This window comes from Spermophilus citellus (genome assembly GCF_964194105.1).
Source record: "Spermophilus citellus genome assembly, chromosome: 16".
Taxonomy (NCBI): Eukaryota; Metazoa; Chordata; class Mammalia; order Rodentia; family Sciuridae; genus Spermophilus; species Spermophilus citellus.
The window spans coordinates 35,129,877-35,154,749 of NC_138196.1; the positions used below are offsets into that span (position 1 = coordinate 35,129,877).

At 33.6% G+C, this 24,873-nt stretch overlaps 1 protein-coding gene across 1 annotated transcript in view; it reads left to right on the plus strand.

Annotated features, from left to right (window-relative positions):
- Positions 1 to 24,873, plus strand: part of ADAM18 (ADAM metallopeptidase domain 18) — a gene marked incomplete at both ends in the record, with an annotated part of 136,663 nt that overhangs the window by 17,461 nt on the left and 94,329 nt on the right. The window contains 7 exons of the mRNA XM_081269702.1: positions 8,473 to 8,528; positions 11,011 to 11,089; positions 11,722 to 11,798; positions 12,753 to 12,930; positions 21,820 to 21,885; positions 24,107 to 24,178; positions 24,380 to 24,546. Of these exons, the coding sequence (XP_081125828.1) occupies positions 8,473 to 8,528; positions 11,011 to 11,089; positions 11,722 to 11,798; positions 12,753 to 12,930; positions 21,820 to 21,885; positions 24,107 to 24,178; positions 24,380 to 24,546 (695 nt within the window). The remainder of the gene's footprint in view (positions 1 to 8,472; positions 8,529 to 11,010; positions 11,090 to 11,721; positions 11,799 to 12,752; positions 12,931 to 21,819; positions 21,886 to 24,106; positions 24,179 to 24,379; positions 24,547 to 24,873) is intronic.

Sequence of the window (24,873 nt, forward strand, 5' to 3'; positions counted from 1 at the left end):
TTTCCTTCAGTGACCAAAATTTCTTGATAGGAATATGTGTTTGTTGTCTCTTCTCAAATGTCTTTCTTTTTATTTCTTCCTGAGGAATGTAGTCTATATGAGAGAATTGGCTACAGGCTGTCAAATCCTTCCTCTTTTTGAGTTGCTTGTCAGATTGCCAGTTTGGAGTTCAAAAATCCTCAGTTTACCTTTTCCACTGTGCTAGGTGGAGTGAACTGGAGTGTGATGTCTGCTCTCCCTGAGGGTGGAGTCACTGTCGTGTTCTTTAAGAGGAGTTCTCATAGACAGAGCTCCTGAAGGGGGGATTTAGGTCTATGTAGGTTTCCTGGTACTTCCTGGAATGGTGATTGGTCTGAGATTTTAAAATCAGGAAACTGTCAGGGCCCAGCACCTGCAGCCCCACAATGGGTGACTGTCTGATTTTTCCATACCAAGACCCACCAAAGGCCTCCTAAAAATACCAGTTCCCTTTAGACCACTATTCCTTCACTTTGCCCTGAAGGCACTGCTCTGGCAAGCATTGATAATGCTGGCAGCAGAGTGGGAGATTTCTTCCTTATCTATTTATATCCAATCTCCTGAGTCCTCAATCTGCTTTGAATTTCCAGTATTGGTTCTCAGTGAAGTTTCCCCCCTCTTTTCTCCCCCACCACCTTACTGAGAAACTGCTTACCTGCTTTCTTGGTTCCACACTACAGAATTAGCCTCCTCTATTCTGGTATCTTGAGTATCCTCCAATTATCATACATTTTGGATATTAACTCTTTAACATACATGTGATTTGCAAGTATAAACTATTCCACAAAGCATTACCTTGAATTTTAGTATATTATAGGAATCATATAAATGCTTTAAAGGCTTCTAATGCTTTTCTAAAGTATATATGTGGAAACTATATTCCATTATTTATAATTCTAAGAAGCAACTCCCTACCAGTGAATAGATGGTTTCAGGATAAATTTATTTCCTTCTTCCAGATCTTTCTTGCCAAGGACCATCGTGAACACATTTGTTGTTGAACAGATGGTGCATTAGTCATTGCACCAAGAGACAATATTTACTACAGTAAACCATGGTTCATTTCAGTAAAAAGATGTTAGATGGGACTAATAAAATTCTGCCTTGTGTTAGGGAATTTGGGGGAACATTTAAGAAGCAGACCTTTGTTGTAATTTAGATGTGGTCAGGAGGTATACATAATCCACTTTTATGATGTATCTAAAGTAGTATAATTCATGGAAACAGAAAGCAGAATGATGGCTTTCAGGGATTGGGAGACATGGTAAAGGAGAGTTCTTGCTTAATGGAAAAAGTTTGTTTTCAAGATGAAGAAATTCTGGAAAGCTTCTGTACCAAATTGTTAAGATTTTTTTTTTTAAGTCAAGAAAAATATTGAGCTGAGCTTGGTGACACTTGCCTGTGATCACAGCTACTTGGCAGTTTGAAGCAGGAGGATTGATTACAAGTTTGAGGCCAATCTCAGCAGCTTTTTGAGACCCTGTCTCAAAGTTAAAAAAAAAAAAACAGGGTTAGAGGATATAATTCAGAGGTAAAGTGCCTCTATTACCCACCCCCTGACCCCCCAAAAAGGAGAGAAAGAGAAATAAGAGAAAGTTGAAATTGGTCAGCTGCATTTTCTGCATCATTTGAGATTAATCATATGGTTTTTATCTTTCTCTCTTTAATGTAATGTGTCACGTGGGCAGATTCATGTATGTTAAACTAGCCATCTCTGCCAAGAATATATCCCACTTGATCATGATGTATAGTATTTTAGTGTATTATTGAATTTGGCTTGCTAAGATTTAATTGAAGACTTTGACATCAATGTTCATGAGAGATATTGGCCTGTAGGTTTTTGTTGTCTTGTTTTTATTCTTATTTTGTATTTTCCCCTTGAGGCATTTTTGTTTGGCCTAGTTATCAAGATAATTTTGGCCTTGTATTACCTCTTGCTCAGTTATTTTGAAGAATTTATGAAGAATTGGTAATAATTATTCTTTGAATGTATGGGAGAATTCAGGATCTTTCTTTTCTGGAAGGTAATTGACTTGTGCTTCATCCTGTCTCCTTCTCTTTCTCTCCTGATTTCCTTTTCTCTTCAAGCTTTTTCTTTCTTTTGATTTAATCTTGAGAAGGTTATTTTTTCTAGGAATTCATCTGTTTCCTCTAGGTTATGCTATATGTTGGCCTAATGTTGTTCATAATAATCTTTTATGGTCATTTATTTGTAAGGTATCTTTGCAATGTCTCCACTTTCATTCTTTTATTTTATATTAGAGTCTTCTCCTTTTTTCTTATTCTACCTAGTGGTTTGTAGATCTCATTTATTTTTTGAAAGGATCAATTTTTGGTTTTATTGATTTGTTCTGTGGTTTTGCCTCTTGTTATGGCAGTTTTGATATAAATTCTATTTATATTTTGACATAAATTCTAATTATTTTGATATAAATTTTGATATAAATTCTAATTACATCCACCTTTCCTCTTTTTGGTTATTCTCTGTGTGGAATATCTTTTTCCATCCTCTCATATGGATATGCTGTGCATGTAGTGTAGGCAGGACATAATTGTTTCTTTTTTTTTCACCTACTCAGCTACTCTCTCTTTGGGTTACAGAGTTTAATTCATTTATAATTAAGGTTATTATTGATAGGGACTTAATTTTGCCATTTCGTCAATTGTTTTCTGGTTGTTTTGTACAGTTCTTTTTCTTCTGTTATTTTTAACTAATAAAGACATAAGAATTTTAAATATTAATAGGATACCATATTAGGTTTTAACACCTATATGCGTTGTGTAATATTTAAGCTAGATGCTTCTAGCTCCACATTTTTTTATTTCTTTAAAAAATGTTGACTTCAAAGTCCTTTCTTATATCTTATTTGAAATGCATAGCACATTATTGCTAGAAGAAAAAAAAACACAAATATCTTGCTTTTAAAATGGGCAGTCTAAATTGACTTTCTCAAAACAAAGCATACTAATTGCCCACAGGTATATGAAAAAATGTTCAAAATCATTGATTAGGGAAACTCAAATTGAAGTCGTACTGAGATATTACTTCATCCTAGTAAGACTGGCTTTTATCAAAAAGACGAAGGGGCCCAGGGCACTCAATGGGACTCTGGAGTTCACTGGTTAGAAATGTCTCATGTCTTTTTTCCTCACATTCTGGTGCAACACTCTTTGACTGGGAGACTTGTGGATCAAGCTGCTCTCTGGAAGGCACAAATGCTAAGTATTGATGACATTCATATAGGGTTAACTCTGTAGGTATGTAGAGTATACAGTTGTGGAAGCATGGCATTTTCCACCTAGATTACAAACAATGCTTCAGAAAGCCCCAGGGCCCAAAGATTTGACTTTTAGGAATGGTATCTCTTCAGGATCCCCATTAGGGTAATGCAGGTGGAGTCCTGATGGTAGTGCCTCGTCTGAGATTTCAGAACTACAAAGCCATCAGTGTGAAATTCCATCTTGGAAGAGCCACTGGCATCTGATTCTCTCCATCTAAAGCTGCTAGGTGAGCTGTGTCCAGCAAAACCACCAGGGCAAACTATTTAGGGCGTTGGGTGTCCAGTCTCTACCTTAGCATGTGCAGAAGGCTGCACATGGAGTCGGAGGTTATTTTCAAGCCTTAAGACTTCATGTTTGCCCTTGAGACATGTTACTCCTTTTCCTTGACTCTTTCTCTGTCTTGGAATTGATTGTCTATCTTATAGCTGGCCTGCCATTTTATTTTGGAAGCATGTCACTTGTCTGATTTCACGAGTTCATGATTAGAGGGCAGTTTGTCTCAGAATGAAACACACCTTTGAATCTTACCCACAGCTTACTTAAATGATACATGATTCTCTGAATTTTAGACATGGAGTTATTTCTAGAACAAGTCACTGGAGCTATTGGGATGGAAACAATGTGTTTTTGTGTATGAGGAGAACATGAATTCTGAGGCATCGGGGTAGAATACTACTTTTTTTTTTTCCTTCTGAAATTCATGTTAAAAATGAATTCCCAAAGCAACAGTATTATATTGTGTTATATGAACCCTGATATGTAATTGTGACTGATTTATTTAGATTCTGCCCTCATGAATGGGTTTAAGTACTCTTATAAAAGGGCTTGACTGAGAGAGTCAGCCCTTCTATTCCTTTTCATCCCTTCCTCCATATGGGGATACAGCAGGGATCCCCAGAGAATGTAGCAACAAGGTGTCATCCTGGAAGCAGAGATGTCTTGTTATGGCAGCAGGAGTGAATGGTGATAGATGATCCTGTAGTTTTTATCCTTCATTCTGTTAGTGTGATGTATGTATATGTTGAACTATTCTTACTTTCCAGGAATAAATTCATCTTATTCATTCTATAATATTTTTAAAGTGCTCTTGAATTTGATTTGCTAGTATTTTGTTGAGGATTTTTATGTCAATTTTCATTAGAAATAATAGTCTGTCAATTTCTTTTTGCATTGAATCTCTCTTTGGTTTTGGTGTCACTGCCTCCTAGATTCAGTTGGGAGTGTTTTCTTTTGTTGTTTGGAAGAATTTGAAGATGTTTGGTTTAATTCTTTTTACATTTTTGGTGGAAATTTATAATTTAGCCACCTAGTCTTGGGAATTTTTTATTTTGGGGGAGAGATTTTTTTTTTAAAAAACTTATGTCTTCAATTCTCTTATTAAATTTGGGGCTGTTCACATTTTTAAAAACTTTTATGAAGTACTCATGATAGTTTCAATGTTTCTATCCAATTTTCCATTTGTCCTTTGTTATTCTATTTTTGAAAATATGATTATTCATAATATTTTTTATAATCCTTTTGATTTCTGTGGTATCGGTTGTAGTGTTCCCTTTCTTATTCCTGTTTTCATTTTAATAGTTGGTGTTTTTTGTAGTTTTCTTTCAAGCAAAGAATTTATCAATTTTATTGATATTTAGAAAATATCTCTTGATTTTTAAAATTTTTTGTTTTGATTTTCTTTTGGATTTTCTTGAGTTGTAAAGTTGGGTTTTTTAATGTAAACATTCCCTGCTATAAACTTCCCTTTTATTACTGCTTTCATTCCGTCTTGTACATGTTGGTATGTTGTATTTTTCTTTTCATTTATTTGCAGATATTTTCTAAATTCTTGCTTGTTTTATCTGATCCATTAGTTGTTTAAAAAATAAATTGTTTAAGAGAATGTCACTTTTATGTATAGAAGATAGGAAGTTTAATAGAGTTGAAGAAGGAAAATGAGGGAGGGAAGAGAAGAAGAAAGAGCTTGAAATCAAAATCCTTGTATATATGATTTTGTTAAAAGGAATCCAATTACTTTGTATAATTACGATACTCTATTAAAAATAAAATTAAAAATAATTTGTTGAATTTTCATAGTTACAGATTTTCTTACTTTCTGCTGGATTGATATTAATTTCAATCCATAAGGAAGGGAAAAACTGCGTTATATGATTTCAATATTCTTGTAATTTTTTAAAGATAGTTTTCTGGTCTATTTGTTTTTACTCTGTCTTGGATGTTCCATGTGTTCTTTGTGTGAGTGTGTGTGTGTGTGTGTGTGTGCGCGCGCGCGCGCAGGGATTGAACTCAGGGATTGAATTTACCCACTGAGCCACATCTCCAGCCCTATTTATTTATTTATTTATTTATTTATTTATTTTTATTTTGAGACAGGGTCTTGGTAAGTTGCTTAGGGCCTTGCTAAGTTGCTGAGGCTGGCTTTGAACTTTCCCTCCTCCTCCTCCTGCCTCAACCTTCTCAGACTCTGGGATTACAAGAGTGCTCCACCAAACCTGGCTCCATGTGTTCTTGAAAAGATAGTATTCTATTTTTATAGGGTGGAGAACTCTGAATGTATCTGTAAGTTAAATTGGTTTATATTGCTCTTCAATATCTCTGTTCCCTTATTAATCTTTCTGGGTGTTTATCCATACCTGAAAGTTAAGAATATCTTTACCTACGGTAGTGTTGTTATTAATCTCTTAGTTGTCAGTTTTCTTCAGATATTAGGAAGCTGTACTGTTTGTCAAACTTATAATTATTATGTCTTCCTGGTAAATTGTTCTTTTTGTTTATATAATATCCTTCTTTGTCTCTTGTGACAGTTTTTGACCTAAAGTCAAAGTGTGAACACTCCTGTATCTTTAGAAGTCTTTAAGAACTCCTGTTATCTTTAAGTTCCCATATTTATGGGATATCTTTTTTCAGACTTTCATTTTTAGCCTATGAATGTCACTAGATCTAAAATGAATCTAATGTAGATAGTATATAGGTTTTTTTAAAAAATTTATCTAGTCCACCAATGTCTTTTAATTGGGAGTAATTCATTTATAATTTACATAACTTTGTATTTAATTTCCAGAAACTTTCTTAGCTTTGATAGTCAGTATTATTAATTTATTCCTAAAATATATCCAGTCTATTATTTAGGATAATATCTTACTTAAAAATTAAAAACACTGTTTTTGTTCTTTTGATCTGTAGTTGGTTCATTTCCATAATTGTCTGTTCTTCACTCAGTAAGACTGTCTGGTATTCTTCATAAGCTAGCAGTGAAATACAGTGGTCAAGCACATGGTCTATCAAGTCCTAATCAGATGTGTCATCTTACGAGAGTTACTTATCTATATCTCTGAGGGTGAAAATTATGGGGGTTTTGAGGATAAAACGTTTTAAAAATATCTATAGTGCTTGGGATGATACTATAAATATGACAAGCACTCATTAAATGTTAGAAAGGTATAGAAATAAAATTGTATTACATCTTATCACTCCTATTCTTTGAATGTAATACTCACTCTTACTTTTTAACTATTCTTTGAATGTAATAATCAATATTACTTTTTAGAGAATATTAGATAGCATTAGCTACACTTACACCAAGATCATATTTTGCTGTTTTTTCAGGAGTTATTTCTTCAATTTGTTAGATTTGCTTTTTTTTTTCTTGGTGTATACATTCTTCAGAGTTTAAACAGTTGTGTGTTTTTCTTTCTTTCTTTTTTTTTAATATTTATTTTTTTAGTTCTCGGCGGACACAACATCTTTGTTGGTATGTGGTGCTGAGGATCGAACCCGGGCCGCACGCATGCCAGGCGAGCGCGCCACTGCTTGAGCCACATCCCCAGCCCTTCTTTCTTTCTTTCTTTCTTTCTTTTTTTAAGAGTGTGTGTGTGTGTGTGTGTGTGTGTGTATACTTGCCATTGTACTCAATACAGCATCACATTCTGTGTTTTGCATTCAGTTTGGAATTATGCATTAGATCTGCAATGATAGCTTACTGCAATGGTTAGATTTGTAATACCCCCTAAACTCCCATGTGTTAGACTGTTGGTTCCCAGCCTTTGACTCTATTAGGAAGTGTTGGAACCTTTAAACCTTTAACTAGGTGGGGCCTAAGTTAGGTCATTAGGTATGTGTCCTTGGAGGGGATATTGGAAAGGGGTATTTCCTGTTTTTCAATTTACTTCCTGGCTGACATGGGTGGGCAACATCCTTTACCTCACGCATGATGTTCTTCCTTGACACAACCCTAAAAGCAATGAGCCAACCTACCATAAACTGAGATCTCTAAAACTGTGAGTCAAAATAAACCTTTCCTTTTCTTAAACTGATCATCTCAGGTGTTTGTTGCAGTAATGAAAACCTGACAAAAGACACTTATATTACTTTTAGGGAAGTGATGGGATAAGATTTGCCTCAGGTATGGCTTATTTATAGCTTAGTTCAAGTGCTCCTATTTCCAAGGTGTTTCCTGTTATAAGCCGCATTGTCCAGCTTTTTTTTTTTTTTTTTTTTTACCAAGTTTACAGACTCTGTTCCAGCTTCACATTGAAGATTTCTTTTGAAAATTGCAGCATTTCTAGGAAAGATGTCTGTCTGCATTTTTGGAAATGGTCCAGTTAGTCAAATTCCATCGTTACTTCTGTTCCTGAATACTAATGCATCGCTTTAGGATGATGAAGATTGCTATTACTCAATTTCTAGTAGTTTAGGACTCTTATCCCTGGAGCTGTGCCATTCTTCACTGGCTTCTTGTTCGCACAGTCTCTCAGGTCTTCTTTCCTCATAGATTTTTGTTTTAAGAATTGCTAAATGTTTCTGAGTATACATGTTTTATTGGTTCACCATATTTGATGTGTAATGTGAGCCTGCAGTCCTGTTTCATTTATCTTAACTTAAAATGCATATATTTCTAGATATAAGCAGTTACTATAATATCAATCATGCTAAAATTTTATATTTTTCTGAAATTTATTCCATTTTGTTTTCCAAAAGTCATTTCTACACTTTAATCACAATGTCCTTAATTTATTGCTACTAAATTCTGACTGGTTAATATAATAAATTCTAAGAAATATGTTAATTTTAAATCTGTTGAATCAGTCATTTTGATTGACTGATAAAAAATACTTTTTTACTTTATGTACTTCTGATTTACTAAATTATCTTTATTGATTTGATTTATTTTAGGTGACTTATATCCTTTCAATTGATGGAAAACCTTACACTCTGCACCTTAGAAAACAGTAAGATCCAGTTTTCCCTTTAAAGGAAAGAGAATTTTGTACTTAGATTTTACTTTCCTAAACTTTTTTGCACATTATTTAAATTCAGAAATACAATATAACATAAACTTATTTGTTGAACTACTCTTAAAATTAGGATTCATTATTAGCTTTTGGATATTAGCTCTATGAGGGCCATTTATTTTATTTTTCCAGTTTTGTATGTTCAAATTAAGAAATAAATTACATACCTATAAATTTTTAATTTAAGTATAAGCCATTGAATCCAAGAATGTTAAGTAAAGTATATTAAGTATATTAGAAATGAAAACAGACATTGTTAACGTGTCCATTGGTTGTTGGAAATTCAAGTAGTAACATCCTTTTTATGATGTGTTAATCAGATATATGTTTATATATATATATAACTTTATTTTATTTATTTATTTTTATGTGGTGCTGAGGATCCAACCCAGGCCTTGCACATGTGAGGCGAGTGCTCTACCGCTGAGCCATAACCCCAGCCCCTATATTTCTTTTTTATCAATCTTATTGAATATATTTTTATAAAATTCTCCAAACAATACAGTAATTCAATACTTTTAAAATTGTTATGCAATGTTGCAGTCATAAGTTCTATAGAAGTTTAAAGATATTTCTTTCCCCTTGTAAAACCCCTCATGTCAATTCAGTTAATCTCCAGTCCCACTGATAACTCCATGAAATTATCTACTTTCTGTATCATTATTTATATTTTCTCAATAGCTCACATAAATAGAGTCAGACAGCCACTACTCTGTTTGTACTTTTTAAATATTTATATTTTGTTATAATTATTTATTATTGTTGTATATAAATACTTGATAAGATTATCAGTGTTGTATTAGTCACTAATATGCCATTATGTAATAATGTGAGTATGTAACAGTTGTGATTCTGCAATCTGTATGTGGGGTAAAAATGGGAGTTCAAAACCCAATTGAGTCTAATGTATGAAAGATGATATATCATGAGCTCTGTAATGTTTTGAACAATCAATAAAAAAAAGATTATCAGTGTTGTTGATGAGTTTTGATAGTTGTTAGTCTTCATTTTTCTCAACCAGTTGACAGCTTTTGGAATAGCTGGTTAGTGTTTCCTTCATAAAATATTTTCCTCACTCATCTTCCAAATAACCACAAACTTTTTGTGCTTGTTTGGCTCCTACTATGATTATTATTCCTTCTATTTGTCTCTATCTATCTCTCTCCTTTGTAGATTCCTCCTCATCTGTTTAATCTTAGAATACTTCAAGGTGAAGTATTCTTTTTAAAAAAATCTATATTTAACCATCTAATTATTTAGTTCAGTCTTGTGACTTTAAATGCCACCAGTGTTAGATACTCCCAAATTTATATTCTTAACTTATTCTTCTCCTGTGAACACCATATTCATTTATTTGACTATTTGATAATGAATGTTTATTAGGATTCACATCAGTAATATGTTGAAAATGAATTTATTTTCCTCTTCCCAAATTTATATTTCTCATAATCATCTCAGTGAATGGCAACTCATCTCTTTCATTTTCTCAGAAATAAAGAAAGAAATATGAAGGAAGAATTAAAAGAAAAAAAACCACCACATTGGAGTCAACCATGGATATCTTTTTTCTTTTATTTTCCCTTGGGTTCAGTGGACTATTTAACCACATGTGATCTCAAAATATATCCAGCATCGAACCTCCACCACTACTACTGTCCTTGTTCAGGCCACCATCATGTCTGGCCTAGATAGCAGTAGTTGCCTTGAAGCTGGTCTCTCTGCTCCGGTGTATGTGCCATGTAGATTATTCCCAACACAGCACTGATTCCATTACAATGTTGCTCTGCTATTATCTTCCTCTGCCCAAATCCTCCAAAGCTTTCTCATCTCTGTGATACTACATCATCCTAGTATCTCTTTTCTTTCCACAATCTATTCCAGATGCATTGCCCATATTTGTTCTTTGTTTACATAAGCATATCTGTGCCTTGCATTTTATCTTAACTCTGTCTGGAATAACATTTTTATGAAAATCCACAAAGCTTGTTCTTCACATAGATAATCATCTTTTCAGCAGGCCTTTCCATGCCGATCTTTTAACCCCTACACAACACCCAGGCCGTATTTATTGTCATATAACATGCTAGAAGTATGTGTCTCTGACCGTCATAAAGACCAGAGACTTGGTTGTACAAGAGGGCCTGTCATACAGCAGGTACAGTAATAAATATCTGTTGAATTAAAATATATTCTGACACAAATGAAAATGTCTTAAATAGAGATGTCACAGTCTAATCACTGTTCAGAAAGCCTGACTTCTCTGATTCACCAGTTCTCTGAATGGTGAATGGCTACACTAAAATTACTCTAATCAAATTTTGTTATTGTATGAAAAGTGTACACTCAATATTTGTGTTTTCTAATGTGTATATTTGTATTGAATTCATGACTTAAACTTTATTTGTTGATTTGCTTTTAGCTCATTCCTGTCCCAGAATTTTTTGGTTTATACACATAGTAAAACGGGATCTTTGCAATCTGAGTCTTCATATGTTATGGTAAGAGTCAGATGTCTTAGACTTTTATTATCATATGTTTCTGTTGAAATGAACATATCATTACCTTTAGGATATTCTGTTCTGTGCTGACAGGTTTTTCCCCCCCCCCTGGTGCTAGAACTGAACCCAGGACCATCCATGTACCTGCTAGAAAGCCACTCTACCACTGAGCCAGATACCCAGCCCCATATTGACAGTTTGATACAAATGTTTTTTAATTTTTTTTAGTTGTAGATAGACACAATATCTTTATTTGTTTATCTTTATGTGGTGCTGAGGATTGAACCCAGTGCCTCACATGTGCTAGGCAAGCGCTCTACCACTGAGCCACAACCCCAGCCCTCAAATGTTTTATTCTGTATAACTCTGACCTGTTACAGGGTTTACAGTTGTACATGGAAATGTCATGTGAAAAAGATGAAACCCAGGTACAAAGGAATACTCATGGACATGCATATGTTATGAAGATAGTTGTCAAATGTGTTTTTACCTAAGCATTTGGTATAATTCTGTATAATTTATGCTCTAATTATTAAAAATATTTTAATATCTTTAGTCTTCTGAAATGTTTGATAGTACCTTATTTTATTCAGAAAGAATTCATGTATTTAACTGTTTATCCTGTTTTTCAGATGCATTGCCATTACCAAGGATATGTTGCAGAATCTCCACATTCTGTTGTGACACTCAATGTCTGCTCTGGCCTCAGGTCAGAACATCTTAGAGAATATTTGTATAGCAAGGAAGTAGGATTCACTTTAAAATGAAACTCAGTGGCTAGTGGACATAAATCAGGAAGAATCTGAAACTTTCTTTTAACATGCTCTTTCTTTGATTTGTCTTAATGTTAATATCTAAGTGTTCCAATCAAATGCCATCAGTCCAGGGAACCCTGAACGGAGACATTTCCAGAACACTGGGCAGAAATGTATACTTTTCAAAAAAGAAAACTTTACAATATCCCTCTAAATATTGTTGTTGCGATCTCTATTATTATATCAACTATTGAAAATATCCTTAGTTATTTAAATATAATACAAACATACAATATGACCTCAGTTTATTAACACATAAGTTAATAAGATTCTTAATAGACAAAATGTACAAATAGGTTATTTTCATCACTGATGCTGGAAAACTTACTTATAGATTTATCAGAGGAAGAAAGGTCTAGAGTAGAGAAAAAACTTATTTTTCATGATAGCCACCTAATTTCCAGTATTTACTCATGTCAGTGCAAAAAACTGGCATTGCCTGAACATGATTTTCATAGAAAAGCATCTCTTTAGATATCCATTCTGTGTATCTGATATCAATTACTTTCACCTCTGTAAGAACAAGAATTTTTTTTTCTTGAAATTCTCAGTGAGTATCTTGATTCCTGGCAGGATTTGACCCTAGTTAATATATCTTGAATGAATGTAGTTGTTATTCAGAAATTATAAAATATTGTTCACTCATTTACTTCTTTAAACTCTGAGAAAAATCAAAGCAGATTTGGTATCTGTTAACTAGTGGTAGATTTCAAAAGCCAAAGAGGAAAAGAAAGTCTGTTAAAAACATGTGCTTTACTATGATTTTTTAAAAAAATTTCTCACAACATCTCAGATATAGCTTTGATGGGATCATTTTTTAAAATTTTATAATTATTGCTTTTATTCAGAGGATTTCTGCAGTTTGAAAATATCAGCTATGGAATTGAACCACTGGAATCTTCAGCAAGATTTGAGCATATAATTTACCAAGTGAAAAATGGCAATCCAGATGTACTGACCTTAGCAGATAATTACAGCCATATTAGGCAGAAAGACCAGCTCTACAAATTTCATTTAAGCTCACAGGTAACTGTGGTGATTCTGATGTTATAAAATACTAGGAAATTACTTCTATAGAATATTTTCAATACTGAAAAGAAACTACTTAGCTGCTGAATAGAAATATTACATTTTATTTATGCTTTCTATACCTTGAAATAAAATATACAGATTTCATATAGAATATTTGGAAAAATTATATTGTATCATTTCTTGATATATTATGCAAGGTTTCTTTATTTTCTATTTTTTTTCAAAGAAAATATTTATTATTGAAATAAATTTAGCATTACAGGAAGAACAGAATCGCTATCACTACCAAAAGCCTGGTAAAATTACCTTTAGAATTCTGACACATAGCTGTACATGCTACCTAATCAAATATTTCTAAAATAGGCAATCATTATTCAACTCTCTTAATATTTTTATAGATTTTTTGGTTGACAGTCTCTTTCAACACAATGCATTTGGCCCATCACCTTTTGACCTTAATGATCTCTGATGAAAAATGAGTTATTAATCTTATTGAGGCTTCCTTGTATAGGATGATACCTCTTCCTGTTTTTTTTTCCAAGATTTTTTTTATGACTGTTTGCTTATCATGTGTCTGAGTGTATTTCTTTATGTTTATACTACTTGGAGTTCATAGAGCTTCCTGAATGTGTGAATTCATATTTGTTGGTTTGTTTATCAAATTTGGAAAGTTTAGAGTTATTAATTCTTCAAATATTTTCCTGCCACTTTAACTCCTTTGATTCCTTCTGGTATTCTCATTATGTATATGTGTAATACACATTGATAGTGTCTCCCAGGTTTCTGAAGCTCTGTTCATTTTTCTTCATTCTTTTTTTTCTTTCTCTTCCTCATAGTATATCATATCAACTGACATGTTTCCAAGTCCACTGATCTTTTTTTCTGTCTGCTCAAATCCTTTCTTGTGCCTCTCCAATGAATATTTAATTTCAGTTAGCATATTTTCAAATCCATAATTTATGTATTTTTTGTCATTTCTATACTTTAATTGATATATTTTCACTCAGGAGATATCATTACAATACTTTCCATTAGTTATTTATACATGATTTCCTTTTGCTGTTTGAAATTAATTAAAATAGCTAACAAATTTTTCTAGTATGTTCAAGATCAACATTTAGCCATCCACATAGACAGACAGATGCATTGATTATTTTTTTCTTGTGTCTAGGCCACAGTGGTTTGATTCTTTGCATCCACCCCACCCAAAATCAGAAACTGGATGGTCCAAATAATAGTAGTTCTGGAAATACAGTTCTCCCTCCTATCCCACTTTTTTTTGGCTATGTGGAGTAATTATTTGCCTTGGAAATTTTTGAACTTGTTCTCTGTCTTTGTTCTCTATTGTGTGCAGTTTCCTATTCTGTTATCTCAGTAATGGGTCTTAAATCCCACAAATTTACTGCTTTTATCCAGATCAATCCATTTCTTGAAGGAAAAAAACAGAAAGAAAGAAAGCCCACTTTCTAGAATTCTATAAGCAGTGGTTAATTTATAAAGTTCTGAAAATTTTGAGTTTAACAATTATTGTGGGTTCTCTTGATTTTATATTAGAATTTATAGTTCCTTACACATTTTTAACTGATTTCACCATTTCATGAATTCTATGTGGCATGTAATTATAATGTTTTATTATAAGGTGTTTTATAATTCCTGCATTAACCCATAGAACATTTAGAAGTATACGTATTTTGGAATTTTTCTAGATAGACTTTTGATTTTGATTTTCAATTGAATTTCATCATGTCTGACAGTGATTTTAGTGGGTGTGTTTCTCTGTATTATACAGTTGTATAGTGTAGGGTTCCACAGATGTTTAGGAGTTCTATCTATATGTTTGTTTTCTCCAAAACTTGTATTCTACATCTTTTGTCCTGACATGGATTTATAGTTTATATCCATTAACACACCATTCTATTTTCCTTGTGAGTCATTTTTAAGTTTTGTTGTAAGTTATATATTAGTTGTAATTGTTGGTAAATTTCTACTGTTTGCTTTCAGATTCTCAGGAATTTTGTCTAGAAGTTTCTGAGAAAATTTTAAATAACATTTAAGATTAAGAAGCAAGCACAGAGAACCCCTTTTTATTTTCTAGTTCCTTTCTAATTGTAAGGTAAACAACACCTCTTTATAAAAACAAAATGTAAAGTTCTTATTGAGAAAGTACCATTTGTAGACACATGAGGATAGACACCGACAACCTCTTTCTGTATTGGGTGGTTATGCTGGAAGTATTATTAACAGAGATTTGCATCATTTTCTTGGCTTTTGTGTTCTTGCAGGAGATGATTTCAAGTAAGACATGCCACATAGTAAAAGTGTAGCAAAATTTATTAAGAAAAAAGGCACACAAGTCACCCCCAAGGGACAGGGTAGATCATCTTGAAGAGGAGAACAATGATTTTCTCCTTTGTTCTTTAGTTTTATTGGGATTTTTAGGGGAAGTTTTCAGAGGGTGCCGTGAGTATTACCTCTCAGTTCTGGATTGACTGACTGCGTTAGATTTCCAAATCTTTACTACATGTTCTGTATCTCATAGGTATTTAAGAGAAACCCATAAGGAGGGAGAGAAAAGCTATAACTTACTGTGATATCATAAAACTAATATCATGTGTGAATAATCTAAGGGCAACTCTTGGTCATCCTGATCCAGATGACAGGTTCTAACTAGAATTTGTTTTATAGAATTTATGCTTAGTGAGCTCTGGTCAGAATCATTCTCCTTTCCCAAGTCAGGAATCTCTGGTCTATGATGTTTGAGCAGGTCTCATTTAGATGTTTAAGCAATTAGGTCCTTTTGAGTGAGTATACCCATCCCCTTTGGTTCTTACCTCATGCATTTATCAATCTTCCTCCTGTTGTAAGAAAAATGAGATCAGGAAAGGGTATTTAAATAGTTATCTTATCATACCTTGTGGTGCCACTGAGACAGGGCCGTTAATTAACTAATTGGCTCAGTATTAAGTATTTTCTTAAACCCCTGACCCCACTACTCATGAAACACTGCTACCTAACAGTATTTGGTATTGAATTTGAGTATCTGATCTTGCATGTTGTACAGTCTTTTCTACTAGACCATTTAAAATATTAATTTAAATTGTTTTAAATCCCGTTTCTGATAGGTTCAACATCTGTATCATTATCAGTTTGGTTTTTATGATTACTGAATCTTTCAGATTGTGCTTTTTCTTGCTTATCTGTAATCATCCTTATTTTTTTCTTTTAAAAACTAGACATATTGCATAAGGAAGTAATAATTTTTGGACCGGAGATGAGTATACTTTCTTTCTCGCCTAGGTCTTTAGTTTGAAAGTATTGTTATCTAGTAAGACGATTGGGTATATTTGATCTTTGTTGTTGTTGTAGCTTCTCCATTGTTCCACAGGCTTCTTCACATTTCCCTAGGGATATCTTGCTTACATTGAACAACAATTTGCTATAGAGATGCCTGTTTCTTGCTTATCTTTGGGTGTCTCTACTTGGCTTTGTTTTGTTCTATTGCAGACAAAATCTGAGTCTTCTAGAGATTTCAGCTATCTTTACTGTTTTTTTTTTCTTTATATATTTGAGCATAGAACACAGGTTTGAAATGAGGCAGAGAACACGGGCAGTGTTTTGTGTTATGATTGAGATTCAGTGTTAGCAGGCACTGTGAATTTTGATTTTGGGGATATAATCCACAAATATCCCTACCCTTCTTCTTCTTGGCTATAATGCTGGACCTAGAAAGTATTCCTTTCCCTCCCAGCCAAGGTATAACATTTTTCCACCCCCCAGTAATGGGTTTCACCAGTATCTTCAGATTACAAACATCTTAGCCCTTTCCCCTGGTGATCAATCCTTTTCTATTATAGGGAATTATATATGGAGGAAATAGATATTGGAAATAGATTTTGATGTTCTCCCTTTCCAGCCAGCACCAGATGACATCTGTTATGATTGAGATGTGGTGTCCCCTTAAAGCTCACATCTGAGACAATGAAAGAAGGTTCGTAGGAGAAATGATTGGGTTGTGAGAGTCTTAACCATATCAATGAATTAATCCCTATCAGGATTAATGCCCTAAGCCTCCATTGATACCACCAAGCTATAAGGGGGCTTATGACTGTGTCTACTACACATGTGGCCTTCAATAATACTTCTTGGGAGTGAGGCTTGTTACCAACTAAGAGGTGCCTCAAATCAGTGTTCCTACTCAGCTTTCTGACATACCTCAGAGTAGGGAATGGAAGTCTATGTTCCCTATATGGTTTCCAGTGACACCACAGAGAAAGGGGCACTACTACCATCAAGCAGAATCAAAGTACAGCACTGTACCTGACAGGGATTAACTGAGTGGTAACTGAAGTGGTAAGGTGTGGCTGGAGGAGGTGGGAATTAGGGTGTGGCTTTGGGATACATATATTGGTATCTGGCAAGGAGAGGCCTCTCTCTACTTCTAGATGACCATGATGTGAGCTGCTTCCCTCTACTCTACCTTCCACCATGATGTTCGGCCACGTCTTGAGCCCCAAGAAATGGATCCAGCCTTCTATGGACTAGAACCTCTGAGACCTTGAGCCCTCAAATAAACTTTTCCTCTTGTACAGTTGTTCTGATTGGGTCCTTTAGTCGTAGCAGCGAAAAAACTGAGTAAAACAACCTCTTTTTCATTTTTTTCCTTTCTTTTTTTAAAATATTTTTTTTAGTTCTAGATGGACACAATACCCAGTGCCTCACAGCACAAGTCTTGTGCTCTACCATTGAGCCACAACCCCAGCCCTCATTTTTTCCATTCTTTATTGTTAGTAGCTTATAGAATTCCTAGAGGAAAAAAAATCTGTAAGTAACTCAGAAATCAATTATCTTTATAGTTCATAGACCTTTAGGTTTGTAGAAGCTTGAGCTTTAGAAATTCAATCCCAAATTCTACCTGATATATTTATCAACTTACATGGCACTTGGTGTCCTCGGCAGCAGGTATGTAAATGTCTGATTCCTGTTACACTCTGCAGGGGAATTTCTGTCTTCACATTAGGTTAATATCTTAAACTGCAATTTCAGCTCTTAAAAGATTGAATAAAAATCACTAATATGGCTGGCCCTGTAATTACAGCTACTAGAGAGCCTGAGGCAGGAAGATCACAAGTTCAAGGCCAGCCTCACCAACATTAAAACAAACAAACAAAAACCAAAATAAGAGGACTAGGGTTACAGCTTAGTAGTAGAGAACCCGGGTTAAATTCCAAGTATTGAAAAAAATCTCTAAAATGTAGTTTCTCCAGGTTTTGCTCTATTGTATATGTGAAAGCAATGCTTTTTCTTCAGTTTTTTTTATATCCCTGATCTGAAATTAAAAATCTAAAAGGATTTTTTTGCAGCAGTGAGCTAAAAATCAAAATGAAAGCAAAATGCCTAGTATAATTCTGTTTCTCAAGAAATTTGATGATAGCTGTGCTATTTGTATGTATTTGTCAGCACTTAACTCTCCATCATGGAAGCCAGAATATTCTACTTGACAATGTGAAGATAACAAAGCAAAACTATGCTAAAGTAGCATATGCATATACTTAATGTTAGAATTTTTTGAATACTTTGCCTAAAAATGATTCTAGAATTTATAGAATACTAGAATATTCTTTTCCATATCACTAATTTAGTCAAGTCTTCTTATGTATATCAATTATATTTCAAACACTTTGCTCATTGTTCAAATTCAGTCTTGAGTGGAAAACAACTGAAGGTACAATTCCAAATGCATTATGACTGTTAGCTGAAAAAGAAACTGACAGTTAATGAATATCAGTTTTATGTCAGTATTATCAGATACTTAAAATTCAAAATTAATTTCAATAATCATTAAGACTTGTTATTAAATAATCTAAAATTTTTAAGGACTATGGATATAGACAAGATAGATACACTATCACTAATTTTCTCTATACCTTAAAAATCCTAGACATTATTATGCCAGACAAACCTAAGAACTCTAAAGCCAAATAGTAGGAAGCAGACAAGCTGGGCACCTCTATACACAAGAAACAGTATGACAGTGGTGAGCTCTTTGCCTTTGTTTTCACTTTTTTTCCCTCTCTTAACCTTTTTTTTTAATTTATTTTATTTTTTTTAATTGGTTGTTCAAAACATTACAAAGCTCTTAACCTTGAATGCAGGAGAAGCCCACAGCTTGCAAATGTAGGTAAAAGCAAACAAAAATTACAAAGAAAAATTTGCTCTTTGTTAAAAGTATCAGAAAAATTTCAACATGGCAAAACAAAAGCTTCCAAAGAAAAACCATCCTACTCCATAGAATGCTGAAAAAAAAATTGTGCCTCTCTCCGCTTCATTTCTTTCAGTATGGCCAAGTGGGGAAACTTGCATTCTCACCTTCAGGCAAAGATGTCTACTTGTATATGCACAAATAGTATCACGGCAGGTTAGGTACAGTGCTGTACTTTGATTCTGCTTGATGGTAGTAGTGCCCCTTTCTCTGTGGTGTCACTGGAAACTGTATAGGGAACATAGACTTCCATTCCCTACTCTGAGGTATGTCAGAAAGCTGAGTAGGAACCACTGGTTTTTGCCATCTCTTATAGCGTTAAATGCTTACATTGGAAAAAGGCTGGGAGTGTACCTCAGTTGGTAATAAGCCTAACTTCCAAGAAGTATTATTGAAGGCCACATGTGTAGTAGAAACAGTCATAAGCCCCCTTCTAGCTAGGTGGTATCAATGGAGGCTTAGGGCACCCATGGACGCTGAGTTAGCAGCAGTAATGAGGCAGCAAATGCTGTTTTCACCCATGCAGCATCAGAGAAGTTATGCCAAACCATTTAAATAAGATCCAGAGACTCATTATATACTAACTGCACCCAGAAAACAATAGAAAAATATTTTTTACACCATAAATTGAGAAAATTTTTACTTGAATGAGAGAAGATAATCAGCAAATGTCAAGAATGGAATGATGTAAAATTTGGAATATCTGACAGGTGTTGACAGAAAGTTCAAACAAGAAATTATGAACATACTTTGAAATGGTTAAAAATATGGGGCTGGGAGTGTACCTCAGTGGTAGAGTATTTGCCTAACATGCACTGGTCCCTGGATTCCATCCTCAGCAACACAACACACACACACACACACACACACACACACACACACACAAAGTCTTGGCAGAGAAACAGAAAATAGAAAATAATTAGAAGTTATAAAGATGCTTGAAGTAAAAATGATAGCATTGTCTGATGTTTTTTCAGAGTACCTAGCAGATATATTTAAGACAACTACATTATAAAGAGAAGATAAAATATCTCAAAGAAGAGGAGTAAGTTTTCTGTATCTTACTCAAACTAATAAACTGTCAATTCCAGTAGAAATATCATGTTACATGACCCAATCACTAGAGCATCTCCCTGAGAAAAGTCCATACACAAACATATTCTTAAAAATAGATAAATAAAAATAAGTTATCGACATTTTAAAGTAACCCACAGTAGGAAAAAAAATGAAAAGAATATTAAAACAGTGAAAAAAAGAGAGAACAAACAAATAGTAACATGGTAAGCTAATTAAGCCCCAACATCAAAAATAACTTTAAGTATGAATGGTCTAAATACACCAATGTAAAAGCTAAGATTGGCAAAGTTTATGTAAAAGTAATGACTATTTATAATATAATATAAAGGTATTTACAATATAATATAAAAGTAATGACAAATTTTCTTAAATGTAAAAAGAGGCAGGTTAAAGAGAAAAGGACATGAAAGATATTTCATGCAAAACAAAACCCTTATAAGTAAAAGGTTGGTCAAAAAGGAAGTTTTGAAAGAAAGTAAAAATATGTACTGAAATAAGCAAAAAATGAAAGAGCTCAAAAATTGTGTGGCACAAAACAGTAGTAAGAAGAAATTTTATAATGATTACATTAGAAAAGGAGAAAAATGTGAAGTGCTAACATGTGGTATAATAAATGGATGATATAGAGATGACCATCTTGAGACGATCAAGAATATTGCATCATGGTCAAGCACAGTGGGGTACACCCGCAATGCCTCTGACCTGGGAGGCTGAGGCAGGAGGTTCACAATTTTGAGGCCAGCCTCAGCAATTTAGCAAGACACGGTATCAAAATAAAAACAACAAAAAGGACTTGGGGGATGTGACTTAGTGCTAGAGTGCCCTGGGTACAATCCCAAGTATTGGGGGAGGGGGAATATATATATATATATATATATATATATATATATATATATATATATATATATATATATATATATATATATAGAGAGAGAGAGAGAGAGAGAGAGAGAGAGAGAGAGAGATATGGTGGGAGAAAGGGGGTGGGTGGGGAGGACACATCCTATCAAGTGAGCCACACATGACCTGTGTTCTGCAATGATTGAATAATTTCTGACATTTTGCACTGTGTTTTTTCCTGTGTACCCACATGGTTAATAGGCAAACAAAATTATTCACCTGAATTTCTGTGTAGACCATACATTCTCAAGTGTTGGAAGATTGTAGAAGAAATAATTTCCTATACTTTCCTACTGAATAAATGAAAGATTCTCAGTGAGCCATAGTTGATGTTACCATAGTCTTTAGGAGGATAATCAGTGAAGAATTCTCAAGTGTGACCTGGCAGTGTAGACAGGTCTTAAGATGAAGACAAAGAACTGATGTCTTTTAACAAACTCTTTTTTTCATGTAGTCCTAAGAGAATACATTACTCCAGCAGGATTACTTAAATCTTTTATGCCTAAAATATTTTGAAGTGAAATTTTATACTTCACTATTAATTTTTATGTCTAAAATTTTTGTCCTCTTTGTATCCCACCTTTTGCTGTTAACAAATTTGATACATATGATATTTGATAATGCATTTGTTTTTGTTGTTTTTTCAGGAAAAATTTATTTCAAAACTATTACCCCAATATTTAGAAATGCACATTGTAGTGGAAAAAGCTTTGGTAAGTAATGTTTTCCTTCTTTTCTTTTGCTTTCTTTTTCTTACCCTTCCTTTCTTCCTTCCTTCCTCTGAATTAAAATTTGATGGTAATTTTAAAGACATCATGGATTTTTTCAGTATTTCCAAATAAAGTCACTTTACATTATGAGTGTTAGATAAACAACGTGTGGTCTTTACCTCCCATTATGAGTAAAAGCCCAAACTATCCTAGAGTGTCCTACACACCTGCCTCTCCTAACCCCAGCTCAGCCTGTATCTTTTTGACCTCACCTGTGACAATCTTTCCCTTCTCTTCACCTACTCTGGCCATATTGTTTTCTTTGAGCACACATGGTTTTTGTCAACTATTTGGTAAGCACACAGTCATTAGAAATTCTGCCTTAAAGAACTCACTTTTTTTCTTTCTTTTTGTGTATGTGTGTGCAGCCCAGACATGGTACTAGGGATTGAACCCAAGGGGAAAACTACCCTGAGCTGCACCCCGCAGCGCCCTTTTTACTTTGGGACAGGGTTTCACTGAATTGCCTAGGCTGGCCTTGAACTTGTAGTCCTCTTTCCTCAGCCTCCCAAGTAGTTTGGAATTACTAGCTTGCACCTGGCTTCCTTCTTTTATTTGTGTGTGTGTGTGTGTGTGTGTGTGTGTGTGTGAGAGATCCTGGGGATGAACCCAGATTGTTGTGCACACCATGCAAATGCTCTACCACTAAACTACATCCACAGATGAAGAGGGCACCTGTTAATGGAAGGTACAGATATGGAACAAGAGAATTACACTATGATACATTATGTACATCCATGGAAATGTATATCAAATAAAACTATAGAATAGGGAGAGATGTAGTACTTGTTGAGAAAAAAATTCATGGAATAGATATTTAGAGAAATAGCTAGGTTTTATCAGCTTGTTAAAGTTGTGTTATTCAGGCCTAGAAGTCTGAAGGACAACTGCTGTCATTACAAAATGATGAGAGTTTGATCTCACTGAATTTCTTCTTTTAATTATCTCAATTTTGTTCAACATATTTTGATGATAGGTAACATTTTCTACTGATTGAGCACTGTTGTGTTTCTCTTACATATTGACAAACAGCTTACGAACTTTTGGACCTCACAATACCACTTGAGTTGTTATGACATCTAATGTAGAAAACTATTTATCTATTATTTGATAAGGTTAAGTATTTACAGATTATTACAAATTAGTATTTTTCTTATTTGTGTGTTTTTCATCTATCTACCATCTACCAGATGCAATATCTTTTGTATAACAGAGAAAATATTGTACCTAGAGTATATTTAATTTTAAATTCAAGCAATAGAAATACATGGTTATTTTGACATTGCTGTTTTTTCAACCTCTGTAAGAAGTGGACCTAATTTATTAACTATTCCAATGGTGAATCAACATCCAGGAATATATATACAGCTATACTTGGTAGAAATCCTTATTTTCAACTTGTAAGATTGGTGATTTTGACAGAGGTATTAAACATTTTCCATAATGAAAAAAATGAAATGATGAAGGATATTCATTAAGCCCCAGATATGAAACTATATCTTCTCCAGAATTTGCGAAAAATAAAGGGCATTATGTTTCTTGTGTCCTTTTGTATTTTCTTCTCTTTGTTCTCTGTAAACCTTATCGACTCCTTTGTGACACACCTTGGTGACTTCTGCCTTTCTTGCTATTGATAGGTTTTTGAATTTCAATTAATATTTCTGTTTCTTTGTTTATTTACTCTTCTTAATTTCCCAAGCATGTAGTGAGACATACTTTGATTCCCTCTGTTTCATAGAAAATGCCTGACTCAAGAAGTTCCTCTATGATAGGGAGAAGTCTGCAGAATTGTTTTAGTATTCGTTAACCACTTGAGAGTATCTTTTAAAATTATTTTTCCATGTTAGCAGAAAATACATATGTAGAATAAGTATACCTTATTCCAATTAGGATCCCATTTTTGTGGTTATACTTGATATGGATTTACATTGGTCATGAAGTGTCACTACCATATAAAACAGGAATCCATTTTAAATGCCCATGTATGCTTTATTTTTGTTGTTTTATATAATTATAAATTTATTATCTTTCTGGTAGCATGTTTTAAAATGTGTGACACAAACAATTGTTTTCCTGCCTGGTATCATCAAGATAGGTTCACCATCTAAAAAATTGCTATCTTTGTATTTTTAAAAAATCCTAAAAACTGAAACTTGTTTTTCAGTATGATTATATGGGATCTGAAATAATGGCTGTAACACAGAAAGTTGTCCAGATTATTGGGCTTGTCAACACTGTAAGTTTTAAACTTTTCATATTTCCAATTTTATGAAAAAATAATTGAAAATACTTTTCATTTTATTCTGGCCAATTAATGACTTGAATACCTATTATTAACTTAATACTCAAAATACTCAAATGAACTTTTTATATTCTATGTACCCTTTTAATATAATGATTATGTGCTTGAAAAATATATCCTGAATCTTATTTTTAGATGTTTACCCAGTTCAAATTGACTGTTATGCTGTCTTCCTTGGAATTATGGTCACATAAAAACCAAATTTCTACCAGTGGGGATGCTGATGACGTATTACAAAGATTTTTAGCATGGAAACGGAACTATCTTATCCTACGGCCCCATGACATAGCTCATTTACTTATGTAAGCACAATGTTCTACATTATTAAAGACAAATGCATAATAATTTCATTAAGTTAATAAATTGGTAAATATATTGTGTTCCTCAATTTTCTATAGGAGCTTTTAAAAATGTTTATATATGTGTGTTATATATAAGCCCATATATATGTGTGTTTGTGCATATATATATGTGTATAAACACATATATATACACATATGTATATGTGTATACCTTTTGCCAGGGAGGTGATGATGTAGTTAGAAATATCATTAAAATAAAAGTAATAGCAGTTAATTTTCTATCAGTGTATTTTAAAGTACAATTAATATGAAAATAATCTGCATTTC